This window comes from Pteronotus mesoamericanus, unplaced genomic scaffold (assembly GCF_021234165.1).
Source record: "Pteronotus mesoamericanus isolate MK-2021 breed Mesoamerican mustached bat unplaced genomic scaffold, CSHL_Meso_final contig_73, whole genome shotgun sequence".
Taxonomy (NCBI): domain Eukaryota; kingdom Metazoa; phylum Chordata; class Mammalia; order Chiroptera; family Mormoopidae; genus Pteronotus; species Pteronotus mesoamericanus.
Window position 1 is genome coordinate 10,570,281 of NW_026555245.1, and position 17,050 is coordinate 10,587,330.

The window sequence follows — 17,050 nt, forward strand, 5'->3', positions numbered from 1 at the left end:
ACACAAGTCTCCCAAACCTCGTCTATATGCTCCACACTCTCTACCACGGTGCGGGGAGGAGACAGTGGGCTGATGGATATCCTTGGGAACTAAGATGAATATCCAAGAAATAGAATCAACCATAAGGCCATTAGAAGGTGAGAGAAAACAGAAGTCAGAGTAGACTGGCCATGCTGGGCAGGACAGAAACCAGTCTGTCAAAATGAGCGAGAGAATGTATGGGGCCTCCAGGGAGAGAGAGTACATTCGAGGCGGGGGCTGAGCCAGGGCTTCATTGAAGAAAGCGGAAGGTGTAATGGCACCTTCCCACGATTTCAACTTTCTATTCCTAGTCTTGAAGGTATTTCTTTGAATATAATCAGATTTTACACTCAGTTCTGCTGTGCTGTCCGCACACTATGGCTTTTGAAATTTAAGATGAAATAAAATTAAAACTTCAGTTCCTCAGTTGCATGAACACAGACATAAAGCAGTTCTCTCAGGACAGAAAGTTCTATGGACAGTGAGATGCTGTTTTGCCCATGTACTTAACAATTAAAACCTTAAATCCTCTTCCCGGTACAGAGAGTGAACTGGAGTTTAGTTGTTCAGCCCTACACCACCCTGTCCTGCCTTTACCAGTCCTAGTGGAGCCGCTGATTCTTGTCTTTTCTTCTTTCTTAACAACATTTAGGGGTGGGAATTGAGAGTGGTTCAATTAGAAAGCAAAAAATGGAGATTTGCTGGCTTTACAGTTTAGCATGCAGTTCTTAGAGAAAACTTCTTCCAGCTTCAGCGTAACCTCACCGAATGGAAGTTAGGCTCTCCTGCATTGTTAGTGTTGGCCATTGGTCAAGTCTAGGCCAGACCATAAGCCAGTTGTCTCCATAACTCCAGTCAGCATTAAGCATAGGCACTGGTGGAAAAGCTAAATTATGTTAGAGCTGCAGTGAACTCTACCTCTCTACTGGGGGAGACTCTCTGAGATGCTTGATGGCAGGGACATATCATTCTTTCCCAGCATCTAGCACAGGGCCAGGTCCCCATTCAAGGTTTGTTTGGTGGCTATTTTGTTAAAGATGGATGTTGACAGTGGTTCATTGTCCATCTGATGTATCTGGTTAACTAAGGGGAAGCCTTAATCCCTTAAAGATGAAATACTTCTCTATTAGTTTCTTATTGTTGTCATGACATATTACCACAAACTTAATGGCTTAAAATAGTACAATTGTATTATCTGGCAGTTCTGGAGGTCGCATTTCTAAAATGGGTCTGGGGGCTATGTTCCTTGTAGAGACTCTGAGAGAGAATCTGTTTTTGGCCTTTTTCAGCTTCTAGAGACCACCTGTACTCCTTGGCTCATGGCCCCTTCCTTCATCTTCACAGTTCAACCTAGCATCTTCTCTCTCTCTCTCTGTTCCTCTGCGCTGACATCACATAGCCTTGAACGATTAACTTTGGCAGTGCTGCTCCCTCTTATATGGACCCTTATGATAATCCAGGATAATCCTCCCAAATCAAGACTATTAGTTCAATCACACCTGAAAAATCACTTTTGCCATGTTGGGTAACATCCCCCAGGTCTGGGGATTAGGATGTGCACATTTTTAGGGGGTTAGTCTTGTTTTGGGGATGTTGAATATTCAGTCTACCACAACCTCTGGAGGAGTTATCTAGTTTATACCTAGCCTGACCCTTGAGAAGGTAATGGTGAGGGATGGGATGGGAGAATATGAGAAAATCAGGCCTGAGCACATCCTGCACCCTTGGGGGGCTGGGTGCAGGATTACACAGTGTGCACTGTATCATACCTTACAACTGAAGTCAGAGTTCTAGTCTGATTTGTATCCCTAGTTTAAGAGAAGACCACCGTGTGCTGTTAAGACATCTTCCTGTCTGCGTCAGGGCACCTTAGGTGATCACTGGTAGCACTCTAAGTTGAGGATAATTAGAAAAGAAGGTCTTGGTGGTTGGGATGATACAAAGATCTGGAATATTCCTTCTTTTTTTTTTTTTTAAAGATTTCATTTATTTATTTTCAGAGAGAGGGGAGGGGTGGGAGAAAGAAAGGGAGAGAAGCATTGATGTGTGAGAGAAACATCAGTTGGCAGCCTCTTGCAAGTCCCCAAAGGGGAACCTGGCCCACAACCCAGGTATGTGCCCTGACAGGGAATTGAACCAGTGAACTCAATCCACTGAGCCACACCAGCCAGGCCATGGAGTGTTCTTATGAAGCAGTAACTTCTGGAAGAAAGTTCACTGAGATCTGTATCAGTGGAGCTAAGATGGATGGGGAGAGAAGACTGATATCTTGGAGTGTTTTCTACTGGGAGGTGGTCAGGGATGGTATGAGGATAGCTACCCCTATGTCTTAGCCGGGGAATGTGCCCTTGCTGATGGCATCTCAACAAGAAGAGGAAAAATTGTCAAGTATTTTTACTCTGAGTGTCTTGCTTCTTAGGTCTGCTCTACTGGGTTGGGGAGATGAATTCTAACATTTTCCAGGTCTTTACCATATTTGTCTCTTTCTTCTCTCTTTCCTACATCCTCTACTGCTCCTTCTTTCAGTTGACTTGAGTTCTGTTTCATTTTGTTTCTCCCATACCTGTTATAAGCCTAGTCATGGTGTCCCTGGAAACCTGAGGACACTGTCTCACATTGGCCATAACCTTCATAGGTGACCTGCTGGAGGAATCCAGCTCCAGACTCTGACATACTGTGTTCAGGAAGATTTGTTAATCAACAGATGCTAAATCAAGGGGAAAAATTTATTTTATCCTCACCTGAGAACTTTTTCTTTTATTGCTTTTAGAGAGAGAGGAACATCAATTGGTTGCTCCCTGTACATGCCCAAACCAAGGGTTGAACCCTCAACCTAGGCATGTACCCTGATTGGAAATCAAACCCACAACCTTTCAGTCATGGGATGACACTCCAACCAACAGAGCCACACTGGCCAGGGCAAGGAGAAATTTTGATGAGGAGCCGAATATCTACATGCTCACAAAGTGTATCCTCACAGACTGCTTTTTTTTAATTGAAAGGGAAAACAGTAACTGCAAAGTGGAGAAATTGGACAGTACCCTGAACAGATAACCAAAATTAACATCACTGAGGAGAATCATGTAAACATGATGTATCTTCAAAAGGACACAGCATCACCTATGCAGTATTCCTTTGTGGAAGTGTGTCGGATTAAAGGAGGCTAAGGAGATGTGGCATCTAAATGTCGTGACTGTAGACTGGATCCTGCTCTAAAGGGGAATTGACACGTTTATAACACGGATGGTATACTAAAGTATTGTATAAATGTTAAATTACTAGGGTTGACGACTCTAGTTGCTGTGGTTATGTAAGGAAGCATCCCTATTCTTAGGAAGTAAATACAGACTAAAGTATTTGTGGGAAAAGGGCCATGAGGTATGTAACACATCCTCAAATGATTCACAAAAAATTTATTGTGAGTTATGTATACATATACATGGAGAGAGAGAGGGAATGAGCCCAAGATAATGATAAAGCAAGTGGGGTGAAAGATTAACAAAGATGACGTGGGTAAAGGGCATATGCGTGGTGTTCTTGAACTATTCTCACTCTTCCATCTTTTTTGTAGGTTTGAAACTCTTTCAGACACAAAGTAAAAAGTTAAAAAAGAAAGGCATGCACATCTACTGGGCACCAAGCATCATGAAAGGTAGTTTCCCAGATGGAGGGGTAGACAAAGCCCACCTCAGAGGAAGGTGACTCACTGAGGAGGAGGCTGTGCCTCGGGCAGGTGTGACACTGGTCCTCGGAGGGCCCCGTGCAGCGGGAGCACTTCATGTGGCAGGGCTGGCACCTCAGAGCCTCTGCATCCCAGTAGTCGGAGGAGGCGCATTCCTTGTGAGGCACGCAGCCCCCATGGTTGTTCAGCTGCAGGCCTTCCAGACAGGCAGTACAGGCTCCAAATGCTGAGCAGGACTGGCAGGACCTGGGGCAATCTGTGGGCAGGGCGGGGCAGCAGACAGAGTGAGAGCAGGCCAGGGCACCCTGCTAGGGAGTCAGTTCCCCTGGAAAGTGCAGTCACAGGCCTTCCTCGTTTCTTCCAGAGATTTCTAGAGCGCTCCGCCATGGGCTGGGAGCCATGAGTTGGGTACAGCTCTTGGGCTCTGGGTTGAGCATTCTTCTTGCAAAATGAGAAGAAATGGCTGTTTTGCATTCTCTGTAATAATCACAGAGTCCCTTTCTGCACCAGCCACCTCAGAAATATTAGTAAGACTCATTATAATTACCCAAACTGCAACAAAATAATAATAAGCAATTCTGCAGCAGAATGGCCACACACTGGCTTGCGGCCTTTTTACCAATGTATTGCAGTAATTACCCTCAAACTCTCACTGTGTTTACTGGGCCTGTCTCTGAATATGGATCTTGTGTTTGTTTGGAGGCAACACTGGGGGTTAAATCACCACTGTCTGATTCATTGGAATACATCCTGTGACTATAGTTAACAATACTGTATTGCACACTCAAAAGTTGCTAAGAGGATCGATCTGAAATGTTCTTACCAAAACAAAAAAAAGGTCATGATTTCTTAATACGTATGTGTATTAAATCATCACACTGTATACTTTAAACCTTCACAATGTTATATGTTAATTATATCTTCATAAAACTGGGGAAAGAGTTGCTTTCCCCAGCATGCCTCTCTCACTTGCTTGAGAATTCCTTTAGTAATAGGCAATTTATTAAAAATTCTGTTCTCTGAAATCAAATAAGAGGCAAAGAATTCATGCCCAGTTAAAACATAAGGAGGCATAAATAATAGCAGATTCTTTTTGCTATTCAGCTGAAGTGCTGAGTGGGAGATGGGCCAGGGGACCCAGGGCAGGAAGAGCTGGGCTGATGCTGCGGGAAGGGGGGAGCTTCAGGGAGGCACACGACAAAGGGGGGCAGGAGGTGCCGAGAAAATCCTCTGTGGCACGGCTCTCCGTGCGCTGCCTTGAACTTTTGACAGCTTAAAGTTTGAAGAAAAATTTTTCATTTTTGGTCACTTTTGAGGACTCATCCTCTCCTGTAAATCTTCACGTGAGAATCCTTTTTGATCAGCCACTGTTGTGATGAGAGCCACCAAGATTCATGGTCGATAAAAGGGATATGATCAAAACGAATGAATGATTCACTTAAAGAAATAATAAATTAGAGCAGATTCGAAATATGAAGGAAAGAGGTGGGACAGCAGTTCTGGGGCTGGAACTGTGCGAACCCCAGATCCAAACCCGTCCTGATGGAAAGCCATAAGCCCATTAGGCTCCCTGGGATTTGGTGCTCAGCCGTGTACCCCAATGTCTTTACCTTTGCAATCCTTAGTCTTTTTTTCATAGTAAGTTCCTGATGGACACTTGTCCAAACACCGCTTGTCATACAAAACAAAGGATGGCTGAGCACAGATTTCACAGTCGTCGGCTGAAGGGCCACTGCACTCCAGACAGTCTTCGTGGCAGGGAAGACATTGGCGTGCGTCCGCGTAGAAGTTGGTGGGACAGGCCTCATGGCACGTATCCTTGTACAGGAAGGATCCAGGCATGCACTCTGGGGACAGGGGAAACAGCAGTTACCCCCTGGGAGACAGGAGAAAGGAATTCATTCCTTCCACAGTGTCTAGCCCACCCCCCACTTTTGGCTCATTTGACCTGTGTATACATTTGCCCCATCTCCACTCAGCCAGAGCACATCCATGCCCCCAAAGCCCTGCCTTTGGATTGGAGACCGCATATGGAGGCCCATTTAGATGATGTGGGGTCTACATCCTCAAATGATCCGCCCCTTGGAGGTACGAAAGACTGTGGGGCTGTGGCAGAGGAGTGATGGCTGAGATGCTGGAGGTATTGTTCCAAAACCCCTGAAAGCTTAACAGATTTTTCAAGTTGTATCGAGCACCTCAGGCTTTATTTAATACAAAAAGCAATTTAGGAACTCTTGGATTAATTTTTCATTTACTGATAGGGCAGACCACTGAAATATACATGGTTAATCAGTATGAAAAATGCATTGTGAGTTTGTGTTTGTGCCCTTATTTTGAATAAACACTTTATGCCAAGGGAACTCTTTGGATAGGATAGCACCAATTGCATGAGTCTGCCTTACTCTGAAGAGGAAATTAGCCTTTCCTGGGAGATAATTCCAGAGGAAATATTCTTAGCTGGAGTGTTATTCTTAGAGTTAGCAATACCGTACAGTACAGTCGCAGGATTCACCTGGGACAGTGCTTGGCATACCCTAAGTGCTCAGTACACACGTGTGGAAGGAATCATGCAAAAGGTGCTCTTGTCTGTCTTAACTCACAGGATCCATAATGGAAAGGCTTTATCTCACCCTCACTTTCCTCAGTGATGTGCTCAGAGGTAGATAAACTTCAGTAAAGGTAGGGAGACTGGTTCCCCCAGTTCTGCTTGACACCCTGCCCTCAGTTGGCCCCCAGCTAGGGTGGCTTGGCAGAGCCACGCTTTCCCCTGGGATGCTCCCAGGTACCTTTGCATGTTTTCTCATGGATGCACTCCTGACACATCTCTGGGCAATGCTTGCACACCCCTTCCACAGCCACGTGCCTCTCATGGCAGGTTTCCTGGCACGTTCCGTGGTCCAGGACGAGGCTTCCTACACAGGAGTGACAGTTGGTGGCATTTCCTTCACATGTTTCACAAGGAGGGCTACAGTGTCTACATATGCCGCTGTCTGCATAGAAGCCCCTGTGAGGAGAGGAGAGAGCAACTTGGGAAGCCTTTCAAGTAAAAAAAAAAATAATAATAATTCGCACCTGGTGGCAGAGAAATTAGAACTGAAAACAAAGAACTATTGCTCTTCTTGACCAAAACGAATTCATCAGATTTCCTGAGTAAGTATGGTCAAAAATCAAGTCTGGAAAAATAAGATAAAAGGGATAGATATCATCTTTGGGAATTTGGTTTGTTTGAAAACAAATTGGGTTAATTTGTGTAAACCTTAATCATCTGATTTCTCTATTTTTATCTGCCAAATTTTATTTCTTTTCTTTTGTCTATGTTAGAGTAGAAAATGCTTTTTATTCAATTTAATACATTTTAAAATAAAAATTCAATTTAATGAATTCAAGAAATTTCATTCAAAAGGCTCAAAAGATTAAATGCCCTATAAAATTGGAAGCACTTTTTTTTTTTTTTAAACTTTTGGATGTTCTGAGCCAACCTTTCATGACTTTTTTCAAAAACACATAGAGCATTTGCACACAGCATCAAATATTTGGAGCAGTGCTATTGGAGTATATGTTGTATGATTGACTTCTTCCATGTGGAATCTGATGTCTGTATACATTGTACCTCTGAATGATTTAACTGTCACACCATAGAAATCACTCACTCATGTGTGAACACAGTAAATATGAAAAACTCCAACCCTCTCAAATATATTTGGGAGATGAGAGAAGTATAGACAATGTTTCTTCAAAGGGAAAAGCTGGAACTTGCAGAAGTGGTAAAACCATAAACCAATTTAAAGATCATGGTTTTCTGAGGTCCCAGGTACCCTTTCCCGCTGTCTTCTAGAATTATCCTTCTGTTAGTCAGCTATCACCCTAATAGTGCTGTGTAACAAAACAGCCCAAACTCATTGCCACTCATATATCTGTAGGCTGGGCAAAGAGGCATATGTGACTGTATAGGAAGAACTCAGGCACGCACTCTGGAGAAAGGAGGCTTGACTTCAAGCTGCACAAAGAGTGTAGGTCTTCACTTCCCTTGATTCTCCCTGGCACAGGGGACTAGTGAGACATGTTTTTCTCTAGCCTTGACAGAAGTAAAGGAAGGCAAGTTCAACAAGGCAAACACATTGTAAGTTTCAGCTTCTCTTCTGCTATCAGCTCATTGGCTAAAGCAAGTTAAATAACCCAGCCCAAAGTCAAGGGTCAGGGAGTCCATTCTACCTCTCATGGAGGTTGCTACAAAGTTACAGGCAGAGGGCACAGATAAGGGAGGAGTGAAGAATTGCAGCAAATAATTTAATCTACTAGAGACCTCTTTGAATCCTAAAGCCGATAAAGGGACTGTAAAGCATCTTTACTTGATGCTTTAATTAATTCATTCAATCACATCCATGTAATCATACTTTCAGTCACTGATTTCTTGTATTTTTTTTAGTAAAGAAAAATATCTTGAATGTGTCAGGAAGAAACAGGTCAGGGTTGAAGAAAAGTCACCTTTCTAATGTGGTTTCAAGAAAGAAAGAGTGGAGAAAAGCAGTTTAGGTCGAGGAGGGGGAACTACGTAGTGTTCAAATGAAAGCTAAGACCCAGCTTCCTTACGCACCTTGGGCCATGATGGAGAACACCGGAAGAACAAAGACACTGCTACTTTGTTTAGCCAAGTCAATCTCTTAAAAAGGAGTTTGACACGACAGTGGGTAGAGATGTATTATATGCTTACGAAGAGTTTGACTAAATTTGAGAAATGTGCAATTAAGGAAATTTAGTATATTCTCAAACATACCCAATCTTCTACCTGAAGGAGAATGTGGTGGATTCCTTGTCCCTATGTGTGTAGTGAAGAACCCTGCCTGATCCAGAGAGAGCCCGGGCCTGTCTTCCTAGCTAACGTCTGAACTCTTGGAATGTTCCATGTGGCAAGAATGTCCGTGCCATCCATTGTTGGTCCCTCCAACCACACCTGATAGCTGATGCTAACAAAATTAGTCGGGGTGGGACTGGCCACACCCTCTGGATTCAGGGTGAGGGCTGGCCTACCTTGAAGGATGAACCTATGTTTAGAGGTTGGGGACTTGGGGCCACGTGATATCTATCACCTAACCTCTGGGAAATTTTTAATGCTAGGCCTGAGCCAGGTCTTTCAAGAATAGCTTCTGGACACCGACAAGCAAATCTATACAGAATTTGAAAAGAGGCAACACAAAGAAACCTTCTTCAGATTTTTCTCGTGAGGGCATCAGTAGAAGTTGGGTGATATGCTAAAAACAAAGGAATGGATTCAAGCGAAAAAGAAAAAAGAAATCCCTACTGAAGATTACTGCTAACTCAAAAATACACAAATCTCAGGAGCTTGTCAGGAGGCAGGCAGATGTCAATGGGAGAAGGTGTTTTCCAGGGAGCCACTTTGCTAAAAGCAGCCTTCACACAGACCTGCCCAGTAATTTGTCTTCCTGTCTTCTCCCTGCATTCACAAAACTTATTTGTGAATGCTTTATTCCACTGTTATTTTTATTTAAGAAGACAGATGTTTCTTTTTAGGGGAAATGGCCACCTGTATTAAATTGCTACATTCAAAGTACTTTAGGTTGAAGTCTTTTGGCTCAGATAAATACATGTAATGTGAAAGCTGTATGGTTCTGGAGCTTTGCCTATATTTTAGGCACCCAAGACAGCAACAGCGCTTAGAGGAAGACTGCTTTTCTTCTACCAGTGCTTCACATCTGTTCATGTTTGGTGAATATGAGTACACCTTAGGTTTTGATTTGTCTTTTAAACAAGCACCATAATGATGTATGTTACTACTTAAACTTTTTTCTTTCATGAATATATACTATAATTGAAAAAGCTATGGCCACTAATGCTGACTTAAAAATAATTCTGGATACCTGAATGCTGTTTCATTGCAGGTTGTGTTCCTGTTATATATCTTATTGCTGTTTCAGGATGGATTGTACCCAAAGGGGGTGATTTCTCAGAAATAGTAACAACTTGAAAATGCTATGCTGTAGAAAGGACCGGTCACAAAAGATCACATTCTGTAGCATTCTATTTATATGAAATATTGAAGAATAGGCAAATCTATAGAGACAGAAAGTAAATCAGTGATTGCTTAGGGCTGGGGGTTATTGGGAGTAACGGCTAAAAGGGTACAGAGTTTCCTTTTTTGGGATGAGGGAAATATTTTAAAAATCAATCATGGCGATGATCGCACAACTGTATAAATATACTAAACACCATTGCATACATTATTTGGTGAATTGTGTGGTATATGAATTATGTCTCCACAAAGTTGTTATTGAGAACAAAGGAACCCCAGTTGGATGAGGATGGGGCCTTGCGCAATGGTGAAACATGGGCTAAAGAGGTTTGGGTTGAATCCTGATCGTTTCATGTGTCAGTTGTGTGTTATTGGCCATACTTTCTCCTTCCCTCATCTGTAAAATGGGGGAAGGGGAAGACTAATAGTATCTGGATAAGAAGATTCGTGTGAGGATTAACGGATCATAGGCTTGCAGTGCTTTGTGCAGTGCTTAAGCGTCACAGACACTCAACAGACAGCTGTTTTTAAATGGTTTCTTTTCCCTTGGAATTTCTTAGCCCTTTGTGGATTTAGGTTCTGAGAAGTATGACAATAATTAATGTAAACTTCCCCTACTGGATTTTAGGCCTTTTGCAGGCTCAGACTTCCTTCATCTGATCTTAACGTAGCTTCCAAAATCAATTCTTACACACTTAGTAGGTGCAAAATATGTATCTGTAGAATAAACTTGAATACAATTGGTTTCTACACTAGATTGGAAGCTTCTTGAGGGTAAGTATCACGACTTGTATTTGAACCCTACAGGGTCTGTCTCAGTAATGGATACAAATAGGTCATTAAGAAATAGGCGCTGTTTTCATCACCAAGTTCTTTGAATCAGCAGGCAAATGAAATTTCTAATTCCTTAAAATAGATTCTGTTGCCTGCTTCCCCAGACTCATTTCTCATCTCCCTCTCTAGTCATCCTGGTGATCAGTGTTTTGATTTTACTTGGGTTTTCAGGGATGAATCTTGTCCAGCCTAAACCGATCCTTTTATTTCCATTCTCCCTGCCAGTGATGTAAGGTGTAAGTAACGCACTCTGGCTAATGAGATGTGGAGAGAAGTCTGAGGAAGTGTCCTTTCCTCTTGAAAAAAAGATGGACTGGGAGAAATGAGTCCTTCCCGTGTCCGGCGGCTACAGCGTGGGGTGGTGACGTGTGGGGGTGGGGGCAGAACGTGGCTCAGGGGGGGACCAGCTAAGGAAGACGGAAGAGCAAAATGGAAAGATTGTGCATTTTAAATAAATTCTTGGCCACTGAAATAACCAATACTGGATTTCTAAACATTTTGTTATGCGAGATAATAAACCGTGTTTTGTGTACTTGGCATTTTTGTGCCTCGTCACCGAGAGTATCCTGATGTACTTTCTCGTTTGCTATTCCCTCTCCCCTTTTATGTAAATCCTGGAAGTGGGATCATCGATAGAAAGAGGAAAGGCATTATAAACCAAGGGACTTAAGAAGCCATGAGGAATCAATAAATAATTAACCAGGCCTTTTCTTTATTACCTTTGATTCATACCTCACCTACTTTAAACAGAAGAGGTTTGTGTGTTCCACAGCCTTACTTTTGTGGTGGGAAAAAGACAACTACTTGGTCATAAAGAGGAGGTAGGAAAACAAAACAATTTTACAAAAGTAAAAATACATGCATACAATCATCACAAGAGAGAAGTGTACACCTGGCATTAAGTTTTTGCTGCTGTGGCCAACAGTCATTTTTGACAGTCAAGAGGGGACGCTCACGCGGGCGCTGTAACCAGGGAGAAGAGTTCTTTGGTGACAGGAAGAAACTGTATCCAAGTTACTGCAGGGGAATGAACACAGCAAAGAGGGAAAGGAAAGGAAACTTACTTAGGGCAGCTGGTGTGGCACCTGCCTTGGTGGAGGAAGAGAGGGTATTCCACCTGAGTCTGGCATCGTTCGCAAACATCGGCCTCAGAGCAAGAGGCGCAGTCCTCTGTGCAGTTCTCACAGCTGCCACTGCTCGCCGAGGCCCACGTGCCTTGGGGACAGGTGGGGGCGCAGGTCTGAGCAAACAGATATGTGCCTAGAAGCCCAAGAAAGAAGGCAGATCAGGCGGTTATCATGTGTCTGCTCTAACAACACACACATCCGTGTAGAGAACTGACCCTTGCAGCAGCTTTTTTTGAACTGCTCCAGAGACCCAAGTATTTCATGGATAACAAAATATGTATTAATGATGCTAAGTCTTGCAGGATGGGTTAAATCTCTAGAAGGGAAATTGACAACAGGAGGCTTTTGCCCTGTTTCCTTTACTTTCCTGCTGATACTGGTGTGGTTCGCTTTGGGGCTTCCCTTTGCCTAGTTAGTCAGTCTGTTAACACCTTCACCTGTCTTCCTGGTGTAAGACAGTTTATACATGCACAGCTTGGTGGAGCCTATTTGGCTTCCTAAAGCCTATCTTGTTAGGACCTAACATCGTAGCAACTCTTTCACCCAACAGAGGGTCTATCTATCTAATCTATCTATCTATTTATTAATTATTGATTGATTTGAGAGGGGGGAGAGAAACATTGCTTTGTTGTTCTGCTTATTTACATATTCATTGGTTGATTCTTCTGTGAGCCCTGACCAGGATCTAACTTGCAAACTTGGCTTATCAGGACGACACTCTAACCAACTGAGCTAATCTGGCTGGGGCAGTCCCTCTATTTTTTTTTTTTTAATTAAAAACAAAATTAGATGGCACCATTATTAAAGAAAAACCATTTGAAAATCACTGTCAACTCCAAAATTCCAAGACAATTTCCTTCCATTTTTGTTTGTAAACTTTTCTATATTGTATGCGTAGAATCATAGCACACCTGTCATTTTAAATTCTGTTGGTTTTGTGTCCCATCCCACTGTTAACATTTGCACATTCCAACATAATGATCATTTTAATGGGAGCATAACATTCTTAATTCTTAACGTTAGTGCCCCATGTTAATAAAGTGTCTCCATAATTCAGGGAAGTTGTTATTTCCGATGTACTGTTTTAATAGACAACAGAGCAATTAATTTGTTAAGATGTTATGTACCGCTCTTGTGTTTTTGCTCTTCTAAATTCAGTACCAGGAATGAAGAAAGGAGTGCTAGGTAGACGCTTTATGCTGACCTAGACTCTCTACTTGAAGTCCCCTTGTTTCCGCCAGTGCACTCTGAAACAGCAGTGGGACCGCTCGAAATGTCCAGTAACCAGACACCTTAGCAATGCTGTGGCCAAAGCAATTGCTAACTTCATTATGCTTTTGGATAAAAAATTTTTTTTTTTGTTTTGGTCCTTTGGAAGCCAGTTTTTGTTGTCAGTCAGTGTTTGGGTCCCAGTGTTGCTCCAGAGTAGCTGCTGTGGTGGGAACATGGGATGGGACTAGATCAAGTCTTACAACCCCCTTACTTAAAGGTGCTAATAAACACGTTACGATGAACCAACGTGGCCACTGCCAACTGCGGTCACTCTCCACACTGACCTTTTGGACATGAAGTGCATGAGGTCGCAGATCCATTGCAGGTTTTACAAGAAGGATGACAAGGTTGGTCCTTTCTCAAAACCTCTGTGTAGGGGAAGAAACAAGAAGTCAGTCTCCTTTGAGCAGGTTCATAGTGTTTACAATGTTGGAAGAGATCTCATGGCTAATCTCATGTCCTTTTCTGCACCAAATAAAATCCCTTCGATGTTGCATTAGCTAAATGTTGGCACCAGGCCTTGGCCTACCATGTGGACTTCCATTATTTTTTCTCTTACTCCTTCATTGACAATTGATTTTTAAGACTTTTTTTGCAAACTTCCAGAGACAGGATAGCTTCCAGTACTAAGGGGCTCTTGGAACTAACACAAGTTACTTCTTTCACATATTAACAATATGTGGGGGTGAGTGTGTGCTTGTGTTTATGCACACATGAACAAGTTTTGAATTAAAGGTAATCACCTATTTCCCCGTGATTCTTAGATGGCCAGTTTTCTTTATGGTGGTAACTGAGAATTCATTGTGTTTTTCATGAAAAACTATTTTCTTTTTGTTCTTTGGAACCAGATTTCATAATTGGTCCACGTTTGAGTCTCTGTATTCTTCAGTGGAGCCATGGTGGAATGCAACCTAAAGTTATCACACCTTAAACTTGTCCCAAATTGTCATTAAATATCACCAAAATGGAGCTGCCCACTGGCTTTCTGGTTGGTCAGGTGATAAGCAGGCCGACCTGGGAAACATTAGAGCTGTTTCCCTCTCTCTTTCCTTTAAGAGCATGTGATGGGCAGGCTTTTCAAGGAAGTCAGCAACTCCATGGGACAGTTTCAAAGACATACATAGTAGCCTCAGTGACATCATTCAAACAGTACACATCAAGATAATGACTCAATTTCAAGGGAAATTTCCCCTGACACAGGAAAATTAGAAAAAGAAGTTCTAGCTCAGACTATGTGATATGAATGACCCTGACCCTCAGTTGGTTTCTACATTGGCATTGCCGTTTCCTTTTTCCCCTTCCCTCCTCCCTCCCTCTCTCCCTCCCTTCCTCTCTCCTCTTTCTTCTCTTTCTGAGAGTCAGTCTGCCAGAGCTGGCTCTTTAGTCATACCTGCCTTCAGATCCCAGCTGTGCTGCTTAGGTAGGGTAACCATGGATACAGTAATTAAAGTCTCAGAGTCCTACTTTTCCATGTCTCTAAAATGAGAGAAGGTGATTCTCCCCTTATAGGGCTGTCGTGAAGACTAAATGAGATAATGTGCGTGAAGTGTGCACATATCCGGTCAGTAAATGGTAGTACCTTCTGCCTCCTCTCTCTTCATTCCTTATTTGTTATCATTCCTCTGCATTTCCAAACCTTTTGTTTAATTTTCCCTCTCTCTTTCCTCTGTCCTATACCTGGAGTGGCACCCGGAGGTATGTCTTAGTTTCCATGGTGGCGCTCATGGTTAACTAGCCGGTGAGCCTTGCTACAAAGAAACTAGATTTAAAGGTAGAGAGGTGGATATGGATGTGGATATAGAGATATACATGATTGTCCATCCTGCCATGCTGAGCGGCAGTCTTTTTTCCTAGTTTGGACAAAAAACTCTGCCCTGGTTTTCTAGCAGACTGACCGACCGATGGACTCTCCACGGGCGAAGGTTGTTAAGAGCCTGATTAGCCCTGGGCAGAGCTAGTGATGGGATTGTTCCAAAAATGGTCCATGTGACTTAACATTATGTCTTCCCTTTAGGCCCTTTTAACCTGACAAATCACTTAACCCCAAAAAGAGGATAGCAGAGAAATGGAGCCACAGTTCTGTTGCTAACGTCAGTTCTCACTAATCAACAGAGAAAAGCAAATCAGAACCACAGTGAGATATCACTCCACCTGTTGGAATGGCTGGTGAGACATGTGAAGAAAGGGAACGTCCCCTGGACTGTTGGTGGAAATGTTAATTGGTGCAGCCACTATAGAAGACTATATGAAGATTCCTCAAAAAATTAAAAATGGAACTACCATATGATCCAGCAATCCCACTTCTGGGTGTATAACGGAAGGAAATGAAATCACTATCTGAAAGAGATACTGGCATACAATGTTCACTGCGGCATTATTTATAATAGCCAAGACACGGAAACAACCCAGGTGTCCATCAATGGATGGATGGATGAAGAAGATACGGTATATACAGGGTGGGGAAAAAGTAGGTTTACAGTTGTGATTACACAAAAAAGATTTTATTCTTGTGCTATTTATTAATTTTGTATTATCCATATGAATGACTGTAAACCAACTTTTGCTCCACCCTGTATATGCAATGGAATATTATTCAGCCATAAAAAGGAGATCCTGCCATTTTCAACAACATGGATGAAACTTGTGGGCTTTATGCTAAAAGAAATACAGAGAAAAACAAATACTGTGTGATCTCACTTTATATGGAATCTTAAAAAACCCAAACTCATAGAAACAGAGTAGATTGGTGGTTGCCAGGACCTGGGGTGGAGGAGGTGGTGGAGGGAATGGATGAAGGTGGCAAAGGGTACAAACTTCCAGTTATAAGATGGATTAATTCTTGGGATATAAGGTTACCATGGTGACTGTAGTTAAAAATACTGTATTGTCTAATTGAAAGTTGCTAAGAGAGTAGATCTTTAAAATTCTCATCCCCTAAAAAGCTAACTATGGAGGCAATGGATGTGTCAACTAATCTTGCTGTGGTAATCATTTTGTAGTGTGTACATATAGCAGGTCATCATGCTATACACATTGAAAATGCATACTGTTCTATGTGAATTACACCTCAGTAAAGCTGGAGAAAAGAGATGCTGACTTAATGGCTGAGAGAAGTTATTTAAAAAATAATAAAATAGTATTTGTCAGACATTGAGAAATTGAAAATTTTCAATATATGCCCACTCCACGGGCTTATTTTGTTTGGATTTTATCATTTTTATGCTAAAATGTTATAGTTACAAAGATATGAGGTTTTATTAATTTTTTCATATTTGTATAAGATATCATGTATATTTTTACATGTATGTATATTTGCAGTTGCATATCTTAGATTCTGGCAATTTGATATTTTAACTGATACACTTCGTATAAAATTCTGTAATGTTCTCATTCCTCCACTAGAGAGCACTCTGTACACACAGTTAACAGCAATTAAGCTTGGGCAGTGGATAGTCGTCCCCAGCCAGGGCTCTTTATCGTAAAAGATTAGTAACTTAATCTCAACAAGTACATTTCGACCTTGATTATAGTTTCTCTTTTATTTTCTGCACCAGAAATTATAGACTTTACAGGACCTCAAAAACAAAAATCACCTTGACCAAGAAAATGTAGTGGTCATCCTTCAAAAATAATTATAGTTCAACTACATAAAACAGAGGTTCTTCATATTTTATTGGGCTAACTAAGCAATACTCATATGGTTCAAAATGTACAAAAAGCATATATCATGAAGCGTCTCTCCTAATCCTTTCTCCACTCTTTTTATACAAACCACATTTATTCACACTGTTTGCTTATCACAGTGTCGTGTGTGTGTGTATGTGTGTGTGTGTGTGTGTGTAACTCAATATATTTTGAAGACCATTCTTTCTCAGTACATAAAGGACTTCTTCATTCTTGTTTATGGCTCCATAGTATTCCATTGCATGGATGTATTGTACTTCACTTTTCTAGTCTTTTATTATAACCATTTAGTTTTTCCCAGTCTTCGCTATTTCAAATAATGCTGCAGTGACTAAGGAAGTGACTAAGGAAGCCTGTTAAAGAGCTGCAAGGACAGAGGCTTTTCTTGGTAGCCTCCCTTTC

The 17,050-nt window shown here is 42.0% G+C and overlaps 1 protein-coding gene across 1 annotated transcript in view; it reads right to left on the minus strand.

Moving 5' to 3' along the window:
- The window catches only part of PCSK5 (proprotein convertase subtilisin/kexin type 5), a 413,154-nt gene that overhangs the window by 18,464 nt on the left and 377,640 nt on the right, over positions 1–17,050 (minus strand). The window contains 5 exon segments of the mRNA XM_054583010.1: positions 3,729–3,959; positions 5,314–5,550; positions 6,490–6,707; positions 11,630–11,825; positions 13,249–13,332. Of these exon segments, the coding sequence (XP_054438985.1) occupies positions 3,729–3,959; positions 5,314–5,550; positions 6,490–6,707; positions 11,630–11,825; positions 13,249–13,332 (966 nt within the window).